The 19612-nt window shown below is 37.1% G+C and overlaps 3 protein-coding genes across 6 annotated transcripts; all 3 read right to left on the reverse strand.

Moving 5' to 3' along the window:
• Window positions 1-89: 89 nt before the first annotated feature.
• On the reverse strand, window positions 90-7211 carry LOC123013094. Of its 3 annotated transcripts, none has more exons than XM_044411430.1 (11): window positions 7143-7211; window positions 6908-7088; window positions 6283-6736; window positions 6065-6232; window positions 5799-6011; window positions 5595-5744; window positions 4904-5541; window positions 4031-4857; window positions 1376-3913; window positions 1195-1323; window positions 90-1143 (listed from the first exon to the last, which is right to left on the reverse strand). In XM_044411430.1, the coding sequence occupies exons 3-11, from the start codon at window positions 6712-6714 to the stop codon at window positions 797-799; spliced, it is 5442 nt and encodes a 1813-aa protein (XP_044267365.1). In that variant the 5' UTR covers window positions 6715-6736; window positions 6908-7088; window positions 7143-7211; the 3' UTR covers window positions 90-796. The 3 variants fall into 3 exon arrangements, with proteins under 3 accessions (XP_044267365.1, XP_044267364.1, XP_044267366.1); XM_044411429.1 differs by having other exon boundaries at window positions 6908-6994; window positions 7059-7202; XM_044411431.1 differs by having other exon boundaries at window positions 6908-6994; window positions 7051-7202.
• A 154-nt stretch (window positions 7212-7365) lies between these two features.
• On the reverse strand, window positions 7366-12908 carry LOC123012546 (carcinine transporter). Its single transcript, XM_044410552.1, has 8 exons — window positions 12878-12908; window positions 10272-10379; window positions 9859-10224; window positions 9554-9812; window positions 8873-9505; window positions 8643-8824; window positions 7636-7814; window positions 7366-7587 (listed from the first exon to the last, which is right to left on the reverse strand). Exons 2-8 carry the CDS (start codon window positions 10296-10298, stop codon window positions 7398-7400), a joined length of 1836 nt encoding a protein of 611 aa, XP_044266487.1. The 5' UTR covers window positions 10299-10379; window positions 12878-12908; the 3' UTR covers window positions 7366-7397.
• On the reverse strand, window positions 10082-17016 carry LOC123012545 (importin subunit beta-1). Of its 2 annotated transcripts, XM_044410550.1 has the most exons (8): window positions 16951-16968; window positions 16647-16890; window positions 16025-16266; window positions 15248-15891; window positions 13709-14652; window positions 12878-13655; window positions 10272-10379; window positions 10082-10224 (listed from the first exon to the last, which is right to left on the reverse strand). In XM_044410550.1, exons 2-8 carry the CDS (start codon window positions 16699-16701, stop codon window positions 10209-10211), a joined length of 2787 nt encoding a protein of 928 aa, XP_044266485.1. In that variant the 5' UTR covers window positions 16702-16890; window positions 16951-16968; the 3' UTR covers window positions 10082-10208. The 2 variants fall into 2 exon arrangements, with proteins under 2 accessions (XP_044266485.1, XP_044266486.1); XM_044410551.1 differs by lacking the exons at window positions 10082-10224; window positions 10272-10379 and adding an exon at window positions 10536-12635 and having other exon boundaries at window positions 16647-17016.
• Window positions 17017-19612: the final 2596 nt, after the last annotated feature.

Raw genomic sequence — 19612 nt, forward strand, 5'->3', positions numbered from 1 at the left:
TAAATTGCTGCGTTTTTTTAAATGACCACTTGAGCACTATTTTTTAAATGATTCTAGGACTCGAAGGATTAAAACATAATAAATAACGATTTCGTTATCTATTTTTATTTCTTAAAAAGGTACTTAATCACCAACATTACAATATGTACAAAGACAACACTTGCGTGCAAACATCATCATAGGAAAGAATAAAAAATAATACCAAATAAGACAGTATTACCTACTTCAAAATCATAATTCAAATCTTAATCTACTAGGGATAGCGTATTAAAAAAAATAATACAATTCAATTAAAAATGGCAATTAAAAATCAATGTGTATCTGAATACCTACATGTACAAATTTGATAAAATTAAGGTTAATTAGTTTTGCCTAGCAGAAAATCATATCACTAGAAATAAATATCACGATAAGTATGTAAAAACAAGAGCAAATATTATTATGTAGTCGCAGTCACAAAAAACGAGTAGCTAATAAAATCATCAATGAATTTACATACATCTATTGTTTAGTTTTATAAAGCTAAACAAAATATTATTTCAAAACTTTCAAAATCTACAAGTAGGTGCGTTATAACGTGAACGTATTATAAAAATAATCTTTAATTACGCAGAGTGAGATATTTAAGATGGTTGAGCATAATAAATGAAAATATAAATGACAAAACAATTCAAATCTTGCATCGTTTAATACTTCAAGGCTCATATGTTCTCACAAACAAAAACTAACCTAATTTATTCAAATAAATATAAAAGCAAATTATCTAACAGTCCCACTCTGATTAGTGTTGCGTAATTTACGTTAAAATTACCAACTGTCCTGTATTTGTAGCATAAATGAGTCCTTGACCTGAAGTCGGTAGCCACCTAATACAATTAACGCTTTTGTAATTAGCCCTACTGTCCCTATTTTGCCCTAACTCCCTCAAAACAGGTAATCTATCTCCTGGAGCATTCTTCTGTTCTATAATAAAAATCCGTGCCATCGTCCATCTATCACTAGGGACAATGGACACTCTCCTAGATGCCAAACCAACAACCAAATGTCGACTCAGAGGCGACAGAGCCACCGAAACTGCGTTTTGTTCAAAGCTAGTAGTGTATAAACACTGACCCAAAGTGTCCCATCTCAAACTATAGACTCCTGAAATAATTCCCTCAATAACTGTACCCCAAAACAGTGTAAAATATGTACCCAATTTGTTAGTTACGTTTAAATAACCACCAGATGGCAATAAGGTCACTAAAATGGTCCCGTCTTTAGCAATATCCACACTGGCGTCATTGTGGATTTTACATTCGCTCACAATAAGATTTTTCAATGCTAGAAATACAAAAATTAAATTAAACCTTTATTAAAATAAAAGTACTATTACGATTATTAATAACTGGTATATTGCCTGACGAAATATCCCACATTTGGATTCTATGATTCGGCGTAACGGTCGTTATCATATCACAGTCGTAATTATTAGTCTCTCTTTGTGGATCATCGAGATCTGCATCAAACGGATTCACACTGGCATAAAGCGGGTGCAAAAATCTCGGCCTCAAACCGCCCATTTGTGGAAAAGTGCGCAATTCTGAAACTCTCTCAGCCAATCTCTGCCGATGTGTCATAATTCTTTGTTGGAATAGGGAAGGTTGTTCCGCAATCGGAACCGGAACATCATTTACTTGCACTGATGGAACATTCCAAGGTCTCGAGGGATTCGAACTCGATTCTTCGGGATTATTATGTACCAAATTGACATTGTTTGTGCGATAGAGATTAGTACTGCGGTTGCTATTATTGACGTACCATTCTGACTCGTCGTCGTTATCATCACTGTTGTTACTTGAGACAGTTTCGAATCTTTGAGTCCGCTCCTGAGAGTCCTGATTCGAATTCGAGCTTGTAACATCTTCATCCTCTCCAGTGTTATCCGAATATCTCATAATTAAATCACGTAGACTGCTCCAACCACGGGTTACATTCTCGTTTCCTGTATTCTCAGCCGGTGCAACGGGAGCTACATTCGAATTTTCTCTCGCGCCGGTGTCACTTGATGATGTCGTGGGATCAGTACCGGGATTCTGTTGCCGTCTTAGATTTATATTCCTCAAATATCTATTAAGTAATTGTCTACGATTCGTATCAGGTCTATTAGGCAACATTGCATTCCTTCTTGCGTTGTATGTTTGCCCCAAAGCCCTATATGCCCGTCTCATATTCAATCTCATATGTTGCAAACTTCGCGTCAATTGATGTGAATGGCCACTGAATCGATTTTGAAGCATTTGACCACACATTTGATCAATCCGTGACGTGAGCGACTCTCTCTCCACATCTAAATTCATACCGGCAGGTGGCGGAATCGAATCAACCAATTGTAATAATAAAAGATCTGATAGCAAAAGCGCCATTGCTAGAACACTATGTATCTGTCCTCGCAAACTCTGAGATATATTAGATCCTGCCAACTCCTCCAAATGTTTACTCATACCGTCAACTATCAGACTCAGAAAATGGCGTGCAGGAAATCTCGAAGCACCATCTTGTGTGACAACGACCAAATCGCTCCTCGTGTTTCTAAACCGGCTACTGTCAAAACCGTTACCCATAATCCTGTTCATCCGCATGACACAGTCATATAACCGAATTGATAAAATCCTTTCACCCAATTCAGTCGCAGCAGTCGACCGAATTGACCCAGTATTGCTCTCTTGTGGTCTCGTAATGAGTCGAGTTTGTTCGGTTAAAAAATGTTCAAGTCGCCTCGCCATGAGATTCAAACTCGAGGAATTAATCAATAAGTGACTAGACAAATGTCGGAGAGGATTTGTTGTTTCTGCCGGTGTTCTAGAGGGGGCGTTACGACAAGGACCGGTGTGTTTCACCCCGCGTTCGGGTCGTCCCGTATATCTTCGTGGGAAAAAATTGACAAATAATGAGCGTCGATTGTGGCGCTGTAAGCGGAAAAGGCGCGATGGTGGATAGGTTTTTCGACCTGAAGTTCTTGGTCGTGGCTGACTTTGATCGTTCGAAGTGCTCGAACTAGGAACGGGTTGAGGGGGCTGTTGGGGCTGTTCTTCCGACTGTGAATCGTAAGGACTCGAATCGCTGATTCTAGTTCCAGCCATCATTTGTCTCACGCTGGACATACCGGTGCTGCGGCTCTCTCCAGCTAAAGACCTTACATACCTCAAAAACTCGGTTATCAACTGTCTAATAAGTTGCAATTGTTCGACTTCGAACATTGTCCTATCAATACGTTCAATACTCTCGACTTGGTGCCTCAAAAGTCGCGCTTGTCTCTGTATGTACGATATCGTTAAATGTAGGGACGTCATCAAAGGTGACATATTTTCGCCGGAATTAGGTATTTGGTTATTTCCAGGATTTCTAGGATAGTTGTGATCAGATTCGACCACACTTCTACCCCCTGCTAACACATCGCTTAAATTTCTCTCGCCACCACTAGTAGAGGCCTCTTGCGGTGAATTACTCCGAATGTAGAAATTCTGGTCGTTGAAACTGACTCGCGGTTCAGATGTTTCTCGTCGTCGAGATTCATTCTGTTCGGAATAGTTCGGTAACATCGACATGGAACCGCCTAAATTTCGCAAAATCGTATCTGATTGGTTCATTATGTTTTCGAGGCTTTCGGAAAAACTGCTTAGCATGTCGGAGGTTTCGCTCGGGCGTGTGCTCGAACGGATGTTTCTGACGTCATTTAGGCTAGATTCGAGATCTTGGACAATGTTTGAGTACATGTTGCCCAGATTGACGAAAGGAGAAGGCTCAGATGGGGGCACTAAAGGGCTGCTTTCGGGAATATTGTCTTGTGGGACGTTGTCTTCAGCGTTGGGACGTTCAGAGTAATTTATAAGCTCGTCGATAGGGAAAGTGCTATTGACCGATAATCTACTTCCTGTTAGAAATTGAAAACATTAATTAATTTTTGTTTAATTACAAGAATACACATTACCAGTGGCGTAATTGGTAATGCAAAACAAGTGTTTTCAATCTTTTTGATGTTAAAACTCACCTAATCTAAACGAAGAACCCCTCCTGTATCTCATCGGAATTCTGTTATAGTTAACCCTCGTTGGCATAAACGCCGAAATGCGATGAGCCGGCAGCCTCCGCCTGGGATACGTCCGGTTATAAATTGGGGAACTTGTCCTTGAGTAAATCCCATTACTACTCCCAGGGCTAGACCGAGAGGGCTCGTCTGAATTCGAAGTCGGAGTCCTGGATTCGGACTGATCCTGATTCTCATGTCTCTGTATCAGTCTTCGAAAAGTACCAAATCCCAAAGGTACCGCATTCGGCCTTATCAAATCCTGATCTCTAGTCGCCGACATTGAAACCGGTGAAGACCTAACATTCGAATTGTCCACTTGCTCGTCCTGATTACTTGTAGCAGGAGGAGTGTTTGATAAATTTATAGGACTGTTATTATTATTACTAACTGATGCTGAGTTTTGACTTTCATTGCTTTCAATTTCGGTCAGGAGAATTGTCATTAGTAATTGTTCTAGCTCCATGATAAAACTTCTGACACCACTAATGTTTGAAGTGTTTGAACTTGAAGTTGAAGGGTTGCTGGGAGGGTTACTACTGCTGGCAGTGTGAACACATTCCGGTTCCCGATCGTTTTGATTGGTTGTACATGTATTTCTGTTTTGATTGGTTGTGTTAGTTGTGAGATCTATTGGCATTCGTGAACGTAAAGTGCCCCCATGCTCGTCGTCCGAACTACTACTATCAGAAGAAGTGTCAAGGACTGGTCTCCGATTCGGCTTTTTTATAAAAGTGGGACACATTTGTCTAAACTTCATTCTTTCATGGGCCCTACTATTCTCAAAACGTCTAATAATCAATTAGTGTAACAACAAAAACGTATTCAACCACTTACCGGATTAATTTCGGTCTATCACACGCAGGAAGCGACTTGATAATCGGCAAAAACCGATTCCTCACTTCTTCAGTGATAGGACGAATATTTTGCAGAATATCTCCAGAAGTGCTTCCTTGACTCGTGCTCGGTTGGGGCTCACTGTTCGAGCACCCAGCTTCCGACTCGTTCACATTTAGCAATTTCCGTTTCTTTGGACACAAAATTCGCACCCCCGAATTTCGGACAGGTTTGTCCTGCAATCCACTTGTCGAAGGTTCTGGTTGGGGCCTCTCGTTTATTACAAGCAGCCTCCTAGGACTCTGAGTTTGGGTCGCTGTTTCTGTATGTGAACTCGGTCCAGAATCGTTAGATTTACTTCGTTTTTCTTGAGTCGACTCTTGTGTATTTTCGGACGATTTGTGTTTCCTTGAGTCTGATGTTTGAGTACTGTGAGCTTCCGTTGGTTGTTTTTTCATTGCTAAAATACGGCTTGGCATCACAAGGGAGGAACTGTAATTTTGAGAGGTTGAGGGTTGAGATTCGGTTAAGTTTGATGGGTTGTTCGTTCCAGAAGTGCTGGGTTCAGATTCGGGTGCTTGGGTACTGCTAGTGGCGCTAGTAGCGTTGGGTTCCATGGGATCAGTGCCGCGATCAATCTACCAAAATTAATAAAAAATGAGATTAAAAAAAATATATTAAGTTGACTTGCCATAGTTGGAGGTTTGTAAACTTTTAAATAGCGTTGAACCAACTGTTCGTATTCCCTAAGAAGGTTTCTGTAGGACGCTGTAATTCGTCTTTCTCGTTCAGGAACGCTAGAAAGTGCCTCACGAGTGGTTTCAACAACGCTAGGTTGTTCCTATTAATTCAAAATTAGTACAAATATCCAATTAAATTGTAAATAAACACATACGGGACGTAACCCTACATTAAAATAGGTTCTTTCAGGTGGTGAGGGTGTGTTGACCAGTCTTGGGGTAATTCTAAGTCTGTAGGGGCTGGCAGACCTTTCTGCTTGTCTTGGTACTGGGACAGGAGCCCTAACTCTTTCCCACCTTGTCTGGGGACTATTCGCAATCCCGGTAATCAGTTTATGACCCAACTTATCAAACGCTACATATCTAATCTAAAATCAATTCAGATAGAACACAAATAATTAATCAAAAAAATCAAAAGCACTTTTTCTTTGGGATTAGCTGTCGCCACTTGGACAAATGGCTCAGGCATGCTCCAATCCCAAAAATACAACTCATTGTAAGTCGCAATGACCAAAATCCGGTCATTGGGATGGAAAGCAATAGACGCAATTACGGATTGATTACCAGCAGTCCAAACCTCGCTCCCCCCCTAAAATCGCGAAAAATAGCTCAAAAACAACAATAAATTTAAAAAAATACACTCAGATCCCAGATCCTGACTTCTCCTCCCAAGCATCCCGACGCCACAATTTGGTTGGAAGTTGGGTGGAAAGCAATGCACCAAGGAGTCCTAGGGTGCCCTGTCAGTGTTTTAATGTTTTTCCCGCTTTTGATATCCGTAACGTAAATATTGTGATTGCCATGAGTGGAAGCAACTTTGGTTCCATCAGGGCTAAAAACCATGAGAAATGTGGACCTGGGTTGACCGGGCATCTCGCACCGCATTTCGTCATAACACTTTTTTCTGACCAGTTCATCTTCAGCAAATACTTCTCTGCTCACTTTTGCCTTGATGTTCTTCTTTAGGTGGTTTAGACTCCTGTCTTCAAGGCCCCGAATAAAGTGTAGGGCCTCGCTGGAGGGCTCTTTGTTGGGGATATTTCGACGAAAGTCATATTCATCTGGGTTCATCTTCTCATAATGTCTTGATACTCTAGAACAGTTTCAAAGCGGTTGCTGTTTAACAACACACTCGTGTATTTATAACTGAAGTATTAATTGTAAACAAAGGAGATAATGAAAAAGTGTAGCAAGGTTGCATTCTTATAAACAAACAGTTTAGTTATGAATTTATTAGAACTCCACAAGGAAAAAATGCACTTACGCACTGTTTTTCTTCCAACTATTTCAGTAATTAACAAATCGTGTAACGATTTTTGGATAGATTAAAAGGGTTGGGCTTGGAGGTCGACTACATATACAAAAATATCATTTTAAGTGCAACGTTTCATAGGTTAAGTTACGCACTTAATTACCTCTTTTTCGGTTCACATTTCAATTATAACCTAAATCGCACTGAATTAATAAGAAGGAACTAATTAAGCATGTGTCCTTGTTACAATCAAGCCACAAAATGCATTCTTTTTGACAACAATTACTCAGAGTATGGACTTTGACGTGATAACATACGATTTTTGACAATATTACATACAGGCTGTCCAACAAATCCCACACAGCTGCTGTAAAGAACTTTGAGTCAGAAAGTCCCTACAGTTTACCTTTCTTACTTTCACTTTTTTCTCTTGATTTTGTTTGAGGGAAGATAAATAAAAATCATTTTGTAAAGAAACATGTATTAAAATAATACAAAATAATTAAAACCAATTCGTAATTTTCATGCTTCCGTCTGCATCTTTTGGAGCATCCATGACGCTGGCTTGTTTTGCTAATCTGTGAATTGATATTTTTCGACGTGCTGAACGACTCAAAGGCGTGTCTTCCTGTGCTTCAGAATTTATAGGTTCTAGTTCTAAATCTTCTGACGCTGAAGTAGAAGTTTCTGGTCTAGATTTGAAAAAATAAAAAATAGAAATTTACATTCAGTTGACGTACTTTATAGGGATACATCGAAGGCAATCAGTTATTGTAAAATCTTTTCCAAATTCCTCTCCTTCTTCTAGAGTTTGAGGTAGACGGTAATGCAGAGTTTCGGGTAAACGCAGACCAATCAATCCACCAATCACAGAGATAATTCCCATGATAAGTAGCGGTAACACCACCATTTCTGACCCCTCAAATGTACACCACACATACAGAATGAAATAAAGTATGGAACGAAGCGTTTTTATTTTTGATCATTTGCCTCCAGAAAATAATAATTAATATAAATTAAAGTAATATAAAAAATGTGATCGTATTTTCAGAACGAAATTTTGTTTTATTTTTGAGTTACGCGAGTTTTTTTTGTCAAAATTGCAATTTATCTGAAAATTTTTTTATGAAAAAATTAAATATAAAGCAGATAGTTGTAATCCTTAGAATATACCTTTTATGAGAAAAATGATTTTATAGTGGGTTGCCATTTAAAAAAATATTTTTTTTTGTAGAACTCAAAAAGAAAAGGAAATTTCGAAAAATTTTATTCTTGTTAAATCATCACATTTTTATAGTACTTTATCAATCATCAATTACTTTTTTCAAAAAATAAATAGTTTAAGCACAAACCTTTGGTTCCATACTTTTTATTCACCTGGTATACTAATTTATTAATAATTACGCAGCTATTTACTATACACACTCAAAAAATCTAAATTTCGATAATTTTTTATTAAAAGCGACTTGACTATTTCCTATTTTATTTACAAATAATTCTTGTTGATTGTTAATTTATCAAAAAAAGGTTGTTAATTCATAAAAAAAAGGTTCCTTATTATTAAAAATCAAAATAAAATTATTGTTGCTATTCATTCTTTCTCATAAAAAAACACAATTAAGCCATGCAAAAAGCATAGAACTTTATTGCGACCGGAAAAACAAAAATTATTCAAATTGTATGACCTAAATAGAGTTAAATGTTATTGAACTTTGAATATAAAATATTTTGACTCAATTATACTTACTAGAAACGTTATAAATGGAATTACAATTCGGCCTATTCCGCCAATATAAGCAGACACTCCAATTCCCAAACCCCTCAACTGTGTTGGAAACAATTCCCCTGCAAAAGGATAAATAATAAGAAACGAGGCGGCAATCGTAGACTTGGCCATTAAAAAAAATGCTAAAATCAATCCGACTGAACCTATAACACATAAGATTTAGCTTAAAACAAATTTAAAAATTAATTTACCTTCAGGTAGAAGAAATGTGGTAATACAGCAAATTCCACTAATGATCATGCATAAGCATAGCGGCCATCTCCTCCCCCACCGGTCCATTACTAACCAACAGATAAAATAACTGGGAATTTCAATCGCCGAAGACAGAAAAAAACTCATATATTCGTTATTCCCCAACGATGGCCCATAATAACTCAACCCGACGTAAACCACCTCATTTGCAAACCAATTTAGTGTTATTAAAATGGTTTTTAATCTCATATTTGGTGTAGCGCAAAGTTCAGTACAGTTTGGTATCTTTTTATAACTTTCCTCTTCACTCAAAGTCCTTGTACGTAACATTTTTTGCTTCAATTGTTGCTTAAAACTCGACGGCAGTTCTTGCTTATTAACCCGAGCCAAAGATTCTAAAATTCTGGAAGCTTCCTCAAATCGGCCTTTTGCTAACAACCACCTCGGACTTTCCGGTAAGAAAAACCAGTAAAAATAGTACAGGATGAACGGAAGTGAGGTCGAAAGGGCAAAATAGACCCAATCTCGTACCAAATATGCCACACCAGCTAACATTAATAAGCCCAAAGTATAAAATAAGCAAATCATGACTGTGACAAATGACCGGTAATTGGGACCTACAAGCTCCAAAGCTGCAAAACTTTGATTGTTTTTTTTTTATATTTGAGCGAGTTACTCACAAATAATAAACGGAATTTGGTAAATCGCAGGTATCGTAAGCCCCACAATGACTCTACTAGCAGCCCACCACCAGAAATTTTGGGCCGTTGCTGTTAAAACACTCCCAAAAAGTAGGATCGTGAGACACACAAAAAATGATCTTTTGCGACCTATGCTGTCGTTCAGCATCCCGAAATAGTAGACTCCCACTGGTCCCCCTAGATTTAAGGCCACAAGACCCAAAGTGGGGTATATACTTTTGTCACAAACTAGTTCAAACTGAAACTATCGTTATTCAAAATATTGGTTTGTTTTGAGTACGTACATCAGTGACAATGCTAGAATAGGCGGCTTCGTCAAATTGCCATCCCTCGGTACATTCTTCAGTAGGACGCGAAGAGATATTGTCAAAATTGTCGGAAATATGTGTCCAGTTAATTGTGTATCTCAGACATTTGGAAAAAGAGTTGTTGTCTTTGGGAATAAAGAGGTTTCTTCGTTCTTCTTGTGTGAGGTTGAGTACTTGGGGTGTTTTGCACCAGTGGTCAGGTGTTTCGGTCATGAATAATTGGTTGAAGGCGCAAAACCCGCATGGAAGACATGCAGGAAGGCAGATGAGGCAGAGAAGTAGTTTTTGGTATCGACCAAATTCGCCCACTTGGGGTAAAAGGTCGTCTAGATCAAGAAAGTCCTAGAATTTTTCATTACGAGTGGTTGGATGATAAAAATAGTACTTACATTATGGTTGTGTTCATTTTGATCCATTTTGCGCAACACTGAACGACCATTGTTGAATTTATAAGTGAAGACTTAGGAGTGAGGTTTATGAGATTATGTCCCGTTTGCCTGAAATCAATCACTAATCATATAATGAATGGGGCGATGAGAATGAAATAGGGGCGATGCAACACGACACAGACACAACCCTGAATTTATTCGAAAAGTCTTACCTTTAAAATTTTGAGAAATTTTGGTGTGGCTGGATGTAAAGAAAACAGTGTGTAAAGAAAGGAAACATTTATTATCCGTACAACTACAAAAATCCCAATTCTGCGGGAGTGATCCCAAGAGTTTTGGGAGGGAATTTAAAAAGTGAAATATTCTAACTGAAACGGCGTGCAGGAAATTTAACTTAACAAAAATTAAAATCTAATACATAATTTTGATGAATTGGTCAATAGGCACCCTAGACATGGTAACATTTTTAAGGAAAAGAAGAAAAGTAACCGGTGTTCGACAATATGAAGTTTGGAATAAGCCGCATTATACGTCAACTTTCATACGGCATTTGAGCTTTACTAGGCTATTTACTTAAAAATTCAGTCTTCAGAACATACAGAAAACTATATTGTCAAACATCGGTGCATTTGGGGTGATTACAGATTAACAATCAACATGGCACAATCAAAACAAAACATTCAACCAATAAAATATGCAATCATAAACATTTCCACTCAAAATCRTTCCAACTGAATTTTAACGCAACCTTTTTGCACATGAACATTCATAGATTTGCTAATTCGAAATAACTGTAAAAAGATCATGAAGTAAAATCACACTTTCGGCTGGAAGCGGGCACTTTACTTGTCTAGTACACTAAATTAAAACTTTCGAATTCACAAATAAAGTGCTTTACAAGTTAATGAAAACCATAAAAAATGAGCTTTTTAAAATTAAATGTTTCGGTGTGCATAAAACAGTTAAGGCTTTAATAAATAATTTAGGCCAGTAGAAATACTTATATTACTTCATAATAAAATTRTTCATACATCTTACATACAAAATAACAATCACACTACTTACATACTATACAAATTGTTTCATACAGCCTTTGAACCCAGACGCGGGCAATAGTTAAAATAACCCATCGCTAATGTACCTTCTAAAACAACGAAGGTCGCTTATTGGACTAGTGATAAAAAAAAACACACAAAAAAATTGGTTTATTTCAATATTGCCCACGGAAAAATATCACACATACAAGGAATTTATAATTATAATTCTAGAATTATAATTACGAAAACATTGAGAAGGTTTCATTATACGCATTTAAAAAACTAATGGAATTTGAATTTATTTTTCTCGTTTTTTGGCAACTACAGAAACCTTCTCAAATCACAGATTCTTTTTTACTTTGTTGCGATACCCACCCTCCCTTTCAAGCACTTTCGTATATTTTAATCAGCGTGACTTATACGAAAAACTCGAAAATTTTCATACACCACCCATGCAAGGCACAATCAGGCCTCACAAAAATCTTTCATAAAAAATACCAGTCACAAGATTTATTATTCTCAAATTTCCTGAGTATGAATTCAGTGAATTGAAAATTGTTTCAAAAAAATTAATGACGAAAAAACCAAAACACGCTCCTCTGGACAGTTTTTTGATTATCGCAGTCTTCCGCTTTTTAAGAGAAAAAGTTATATAAATTCACAAAATCTAAAGAAGCACCAAAGCGAGTTTTAGTTTTTTTCCTTAATGAAATTACACACAAACTGCAGTGAAACAAAGAAGCAATAATAAACTGTGATTTTTAAGATTACTTCTGTCTGACTGCAGTGCATACGTAATTTCTTCACCAAAGACCGTTATAAAAATAACTACTTATGATAAATTCGATATGTGAAATAGACAAATGCTTTTATTGTAATCAAATACAATACTAAAGTGAAGACGAACGTAAAAGACGCAACAAGTGATAGAGGAGACACCACTTCACTCTTCAGTCTTGAGCTAAACCGCCTTTCACGAAACCAGGCGAAGATTCAGACACTATTCACAAGCGTTCACAGCTACGATTAGCACTCACAGTTTTATCAAGAGTCCATATGCATCAGCACTCACTCTGCACCCCGAAAACCGAAAGTATTGGGGAACAATACCATGTCAAACTAGCTGACCAGTTTTACTCAATGAGCCAACGATTCACCCCTCCCCCTATTTTTGACCCATGAACAAAACTGGTCCGACTCAGCCAAAACGAAAACTAAAGTCTGAAAGAATTTTGGTTTTTATATATAATGCGAATCCAATATCGATGCCGTTGACCACACCTTCGTTAGATTTCCTTCTGTTAAACCACAACATGCCAAAGAAAATCTGAAACCATCGAAAGCAACTGTCAAACTTCGCTCAGCACACAGATTTACGCGAGACACATACAATCGAATGCTAAGTCTCCAAACGCCAGCAGATACAACTGCGTCATTTGTTTAACTATAGAAACATTTTTTATTATGAATAATTCGCGTTTGCTCCAATCAAACGATCTTATTTTTAACGAGTTTATGGTCTAAACCAATGCAATTTGGATCTGCTGAAAACTGTTCACGCTCACTTACCAACTAGCTACGGCGGCCGTCGAATTAGCCTTCAACTTGCGCAATTCCTTCGTAGCCCAATTGGCCAAAGTTTTAGTACGGTTGGTACCACTTCGTCTGCCTTGCGCTAACATCTCATTGATCGGCTCCAAATCCAATAGCTGCAAAAGCGGTGCTCCAAAAGCCGTACAGAGATCACCGACTAATCCCGCCGCAACTGCCACCGTGGCATCTGAATGAAACGTATCTTGTGCTACCACAGTTATAAATTGAACGATGAAAGGAATGTGCGGTTCGAGAATTAAAACATCGGGATTAGGAGTTGGTCCATCGCCTTTTAAACCCTGTACGATACCCGTATATGCATCAAGTACCCCTTCGCGCAATTCGTTTAGATAATCGACCATATCGAAATCGTTTCGATCGACTTGTGCCTGAGACGCTTGCGCTAGTGTCGTGAGAACCACTTCGAGGTATTTTTTAAATTCCGGACCAATACTTAGAACAATATCGCCGAAAACTGAGAGGATCTGGGGTTTGACGCTACGGTGGACCGACTGGTCGCCGAGATTTTCTAGAAGGAGGGTCATGATTTCATCGCAATAGGGAAGAGCTTTTAGTTTGAGAGCGCGAAATATGTCTCCGGTTAGACCAACTGCGGTACCACAGACTTGGTACTCTTGGTGGTTCTTGAGGCCGATGTAGAGGAACGGTTTAAACGCGTCCATGTATTTGAGAAAACCTTCACCAAGAACTTCCACCAGGGTTGAAACTGCCATCAATGCATCTTCCTGTACACCTAAACACAATACACATTTATCTGAATTTTTCACACTTACTATAAATATTTACCTCCACTTTTGCACGAATTAGAGTTGAACATCGTTAGCATAGCTGTCATGATGGCGTCAGATATTTGCGGAGCGTCCTCTGGTGTTACTTTCCTCAAAACAGACTGAAGTGTTCCGCATAACAAAGACTGGAGATCATTAAACTGTGATCTATCATTGTGGCTTGTAATATGTGTCTCCATTTGTAAAACTTGTTGCAAACGTTCGAGAATCACCATTGTGGTCTTTTGAACAGTGACGTAGCAATCTTTTGGGGAATTCTTCACCATTTCCATCAAGGCCTCGTAGGCTGCCGGTCTGAGATTAGCTTGAGCGCCATCTGGACGGTCCGTAGTCTCCAAAAGCCGTTGAATTATATACTCAAAGTATTGTGACAACATGTACGTATCAGGAGTCCCCGTGTCTTCATTAGTTTCAGCTGCATCGTAGGCGGCCTCAGCCAATCCAGAGAACGCCCAACAGACATTAGCCGCAACTCGCGGTTCAGCCTTAAGACCATTAATCAAGCTTTCCAACAAGGGCTTAAGATAATTTTCATTAATAGCTGCATCGGGAATAATTTCGCATATTCGACCAAAAGTCCAAGCCGCAGTATCTCTTACAATAACGCTACTGTCATACATCAGCTCAATCAAAGTCGGCATAGCTTGCTCCACCAATGGTTTCAGAGTAGTGTTATCCAACCCTCCAAGAATCGAACCAAAAGCCATAAGGGACGCATCTCTAAACCGCCAATTCTCAGACTTTATGTTTTCTTTGATGAAAGGTAAAACGTGTGGAACAACTTCGTTTTCGCAACATGTGGCCAAAAGCATTAAGCAGACGCCTGCAGCTTTGCTCGGATTCCAGTCGTCTTCGTCGTCGAGCTCTTCTTGTTTCGTTAGTTTTTGGAGAAGGATGGGTACGATAAATTGAAGCGCACCTTTAGCGTAGTGTCGTGAAACTCTGTAAAAAATATTCGGTAAATTTCTGACAGTTGAGTCAGATTAACGGAAATGCGTTTGTAAGATTTGAGTTCAGCGTAACAGCACAATGAATAATAATGTTCTAATAATAGGCTTGTTGACTTAACACTTATCTATTTTTTGACGTTTCAAACCCACATTACAAGAAAAATAATATCAAAACAAGTCTTTTATTGATCACAAAAATAGCAAATAAAAGTGTGTTTTAAAAAAATCAATCGATATTTATAAAAAATTTATTATTAAAATTCCTCAAGCCTACAATCAATCCAATTCCTCTAATAGTTGCATAGTGCTTTGAAACCGTAAAAATGTTTTAATTTTTGTTAATAATTAAGGCGTTTTTCAGTTTCAGTTTTGTATAGAATATCTAATAATAATTTGTTATCTAACTGAATAACTTGAAATTTACCAATCTATTTTTTTTAATTCTGTAATCTATKAAAAATGTGCATTGTGAATTCGACAAATTTATCATTATAAAAAAAATCATACATTGCTGCTTAAATCGAAAGTAACTTAGGCATTTGTAATTTTTGAAAGCATTTTGTACGAAAAAAAAACGTTTTACTTACCTAGCGGGGGGCCGCCCTGCATCGGCCGCCTCATTGGCCTCAATGGCCAAATCGACCTCTTCATCGCTAACATTTGACCAAAACTCAATACCCTGTAGAGCCACCGCATCATTGTCAGATTTCATCGCTTCTAATGTAATTGGAAAGAGAGCTTGTCCCATGTAGGGTTCCATATATTGGTAATACAAAGACATAATCTTAACTAAACATTGTAACGCAGCTACTTTAATCTGCGTATCCGGTGATTGAGTGGCTTCACACACCACCTCCATGATGAAATTCCTTTCTGTGGCCTTTTCAAAGTTGGCTTTGGTGAATTCAAGAGAATTCAGCAACGCCTGCGTTGCTGCGAATCTGACATGATTGCTGGGCTCTGTAGAACGCATTCCATGAATTATCGCTGTGAGAATGTCGTTGGATTGAGTAACGAGTACATCTGAATCGATTTCTTGACAGATATAACCAATAGTTTCCAGAGTTGCTTCTTTCTGCATTTCGGTGGAGTTTGGTTGGACTACGTTGTTCACTAGAGTTACAATTAGGTCTGGCCATTGGTGATGGGGTAATTCGGTGACTGCGATGTAAGCCACGCATTGGGCTGCTGAYGAAGGCCGGTTGGTCTCTGTGCCAAGGGCACCCACAACCTAGAGAACGAAATCATAATCTCTTTAATCAATCATAATTATAATGTTTTTAGTTGCGGTTCCAAATGTTGGAAAAAATCCGATTAAAAAATGTAATTTGGCTCCTTTCAAAACAGGTAAAGAAAATAATTACGTTTTTCTTGATGTAGTTGCGTATTTCCTCTGGTGCGGCCAGCCATCTCTGTTGACATAACTGTTTGATGTTGGGATCTTTGGAAGTGAGTTGGTTTTTCAGTTGGAGACCGGCAGCCATGCGAGCAACAGGACTGTTGCCCCCATGTCGTAGGATATCGGATAGAGTTTTAATAAATTCTAAGATATTAGCGGCAGCGGCTTGTTCAAGAAATGTTGATGCTTGCTCCAATTCATTTTTATCTGAAAATGATCAAATAGGTTTGTGATTAACGGAAAATCACTGAGGATAATGACCTCGAAAATTGTGAGGTTATGACCCAATAAAAAATCAGAGACTGTTTCTGAACTACTAAAACTTGTGCAATGTTGCGTTTTGAGAAAAAAGCGACGTTTTGTCGTCGGTGTGGCGACATCATCAGGTTCTGAACTGAAATGGACGAGATGGGGGGCTAGTTGGGAATGTCATAAAATGTCAAAATGCGGGTTGGGATTTATCAGAACAGACAGAAATGTGTTGGGGTTCTAAGAAAAGCTCTTTTTTGATGATTACACATACGATTATATGGCAGTGGTTGAAGAATGATGGCAACTTGACAAATTGTGAAAAGTTTAGTACTTACCGGGAGAAACAGTTTTTTCTAGCACTTGTATAAGTTGGAGTGTTTCTTGATGCATCTTATTGTAGAATTACTGACTAATATTGTAAACTTAACGGTTTTAATTAATTGGTTCTTGCAATCAGCCGGCTAACACCACATGTAGGATGATTAAACTGGCAGGAAGGCAAAATTCATACGCTGTTAACGTATGAATGACGGTTCCTTATCGTTATTTCAAAAGTACGTTCAATTTTAATCGTTATTTCTACAAATTATATCAAATACCTATTAACACAATTGCAGCAATTTACTTCATGCACTTTACGTTGTAAATTAACTTGTGATTTGTCACAAACGATGATAAACACTTGTACTGTATCTCAATGCGGAGACAAGATGACCGTTAAAACGATTTCCTTTGCGCGCATTTTTTGAACAGATTTCTACATGATTAGTGGTAGTTAGTACTTCTTTAGATAGATGTCGCGTCTACTTATGTTTCCAGAATTATCTACAAAAAAAAGTGAAAATTTGTAGAGCATCACTGCAATCCACTAAATAATTAACATGCCTAATGAAAAAGAGTTTTTTTAAAGCTAAATTAAGAGCACTTTTCTTTAACTCCCCATTAGTATTTAATAGACTCAAAAAATTTTGACAATAATTATAATTATAAAATTATTTGGGTACAGTTGGAGGCAAAATACTTTGGTCGTCACTTTTCTGACACTTTAATGTAATTCAAACTTTAACGTTAAAATAAATGACAATTTCAAATTAATGACAGCTAATATACTTACCTATCAAAAATATGTACATACAACTTGTCAACTATGATTGACAGTAGCTGCAAATATGGTTAACAGTCCTAAAGCATGCTTTACAATTTAATGTCACTCAAGTGACATTGACGACCAAAGTATTTTGTCTTCAACTATACATACATACAGGTGTCCCAGAGAAAAATACCAAGTAAACGCAAATTGTCAAAAACAAAATTGTCAAATTTTTCAGAGATTTACATTGTGTGAAAAAAGTTGTTCCCAAAATGGTTAGAAAACTATCAAAAGTAATGTCATATTTGATGGTCTTGTCAGTGCAGTGTCATAGTCTGTGTTAAAAACGAAATGGAAAAACATGAGAAATCTTGATAAAAGTTTGGAAGATACCTGACAAATTGTGAAATTGTGAATTGTGACAAAGGCAATGTCAAATAAATGGCATTTATTAACAGGTCAAATTACATTATAAAAAAAATCAATTTGCGTTTTTTTGTTGCACTTAAGTGTATTTCTGTTAAAAAAATAATTTTATTTGTTTTTTTTTGTCGCAGGCTATTACAAAACAAAAAAGCAGAATTTTATATTAAAATTATATAGGGTGTTTCAAAACTCGCCACCAGAAAAAAAATTCTAAGTGGGATAAATTACAGGAATAGGGAAAAATGTTTAAAAAAATTTGACATTTATTTTTTGACATTTGACATTTTTTATGTGTCTTTAATGTTACTGATGATCTCATACATGTTGTTTTATAATTATTTAGTACCTAAAAATGCCAATAAAAGCCACAAATAACGTTGAATATAGTTTAGGATACAGGTTCCTTGTTGCCTCTGCTAATAATCCATTTTTCCTAAAAAAGATTCAAAGTGCAAAATTTAAACTTCCATAATTTCGAAATTTTTATGAACAGAATTTTTTCCATGTTTCCTTACCTTACCTTTGCTCTAGCGCGAGTTRTGAAACACCCTATACATTAAAAGTATGTAACGACATTTATGGCTTCTATTGACAAAGTTTTTGTACCTTTACGGAATTATTATGAATAATAAAAATACTTAGAAAAAATATAAAAAGTACAAGAAATATCTGGTACCACTGCTATCGTCATTCTGACACTTTTAAAAATGTTTTTTCTGTATGAAATAGTAGTCTTTTGGATCTTTTCTCAGTAGGGTTCAGTTCTATCACAGATTCTTCGTTTATTAAATTATTGTGACCTATTTCACCCCAGAAAACGCAGTTCTGACTAAATCGAACTATTGTTATTTTAGTTGAGCAAGGCGTTATTTTTATTTTAGTTGAAAAAAACTTGTATGAAATACGTATTTTTTGATATGTGTCTTTTATTATTAATTTCACAAATAAGTCAAATTACAGCCATGTTTGATTTGGATGGTTGAAAAGAAAGGTTTCATAACGATTTTCTTATTTACCTATTTTTGCGAGTGAGTTTATTTTAGTTAGTTGCCTACTTTCTTCCTGGTGAGCAAAACAACTTTAAGGCAGAGGGTAATGCATTGTTTCTAGAGTAGTTTCTGAGCACTTTGTGTTATTTTGAACGCATTTAGCTGCATAAACTTGATGGTATCTTGCCACAAGAACATACGGAGCATTTATTTTTACCTTGTTGCGTACACACATGCATTTCCATTAAAAATAATGAAACCACCTGATCGGAGAAAAGGTGAAGGTTTTAGGGAGTAATTAATTGTGGTCATTAATAAAATCCGTAGAAATATGTCGCTTGAGTGTAACTTCGTAAATATGGGTTTTACAGTGTCCACCACCTTTAATTGCCTTAATAAAACCAATTTAAAAGTCATAACATTCGCCTTTAATAACCAATAAATAAGAGTATAAAGTTTTTCTTTGGACAAACAAACAACTTATGAGGACAGTCGTACACAATAAAAGATTTTTATGGGTATTTCGTAAACGACGAATTTTCACAAAACGCGCTAAATTGCATTATAATTGCAACATAAATAAAATTGTTGGAGTGCTTGCTGTGGTATAGGTTCGTATTTGCAAATTGTTGATATTCCCCCGAGTATTATACAAGTACTCTGTATTTATTGTAATGACGCTCTTATGCATTACCAACGCCCGAGAAAGCATATTGAAATAATTGTGGAATTTATAACTGACCGTGGCTTTTTAACACGACCCTGATAGTGTTTACCAATTTTAGCTTTCTTCACT

Source organism: Tribolium madens, unplaced genomic scaffold, assembly GCF_015345945.1.
Source record: "Tribolium madens isolate multiple individuals breed KSU strain unplaced genomic scaffold, Tmad_KSU_1.1 Scaffold_96;HRSCAF=242;Tcas5.2_LG5, whole genome shotgun sequence".
Classification (NCBI taxonomy): Eukaryota; Metazoa; Arthropoda; class Insecta; order Coleoptera; family Tenebrionidae; genus Tribolium; species Tribolium madens.

Bases quoted from the DNA above. Each gene is read 5' to 3' on its own strand.
- LOC123013094 (XM_044411430.1), bottom strand. From the start codon at position 6,714: ATGAACCCAGATGAATATGACTTTCGTCGAAATATCCCCAACAAAGAG. The intron at 5,542-5,594 runs GCAAGTCAACTT...TAATTTTGGTAG, and splicing joins TTTACAAACCTCCAACTATG to ATTGATCGCGGCACTGATCC. The intron at 3,914-4,030 runs GTGAGTTTTAAC...AATTTCTAACAG, and splicing joins GGGTTCTTCGTTTAGATTAG to GAAGTAGATTATCGGTCAAT.
- LOC123012546 (XM_044410552.1), bottom strand. From the start codon at position 10,298: ATGGATCAAAATGAACACAACCATAAT. The intron at 8,825-8,872 runs GTAAATTAATTT...TATGTGTTATAG, and splicing joins CACATTTCTTCTACCTGAAG to GTTCAGTCGGATTGATTTTA. The intron at 7,815-8,642 runs GTAAGTATAATT...TGTACATTTGAG, and splicing joins TTCCATTTATAACGTTTCTA to GGGTCAGAAATGGTGGTGTT.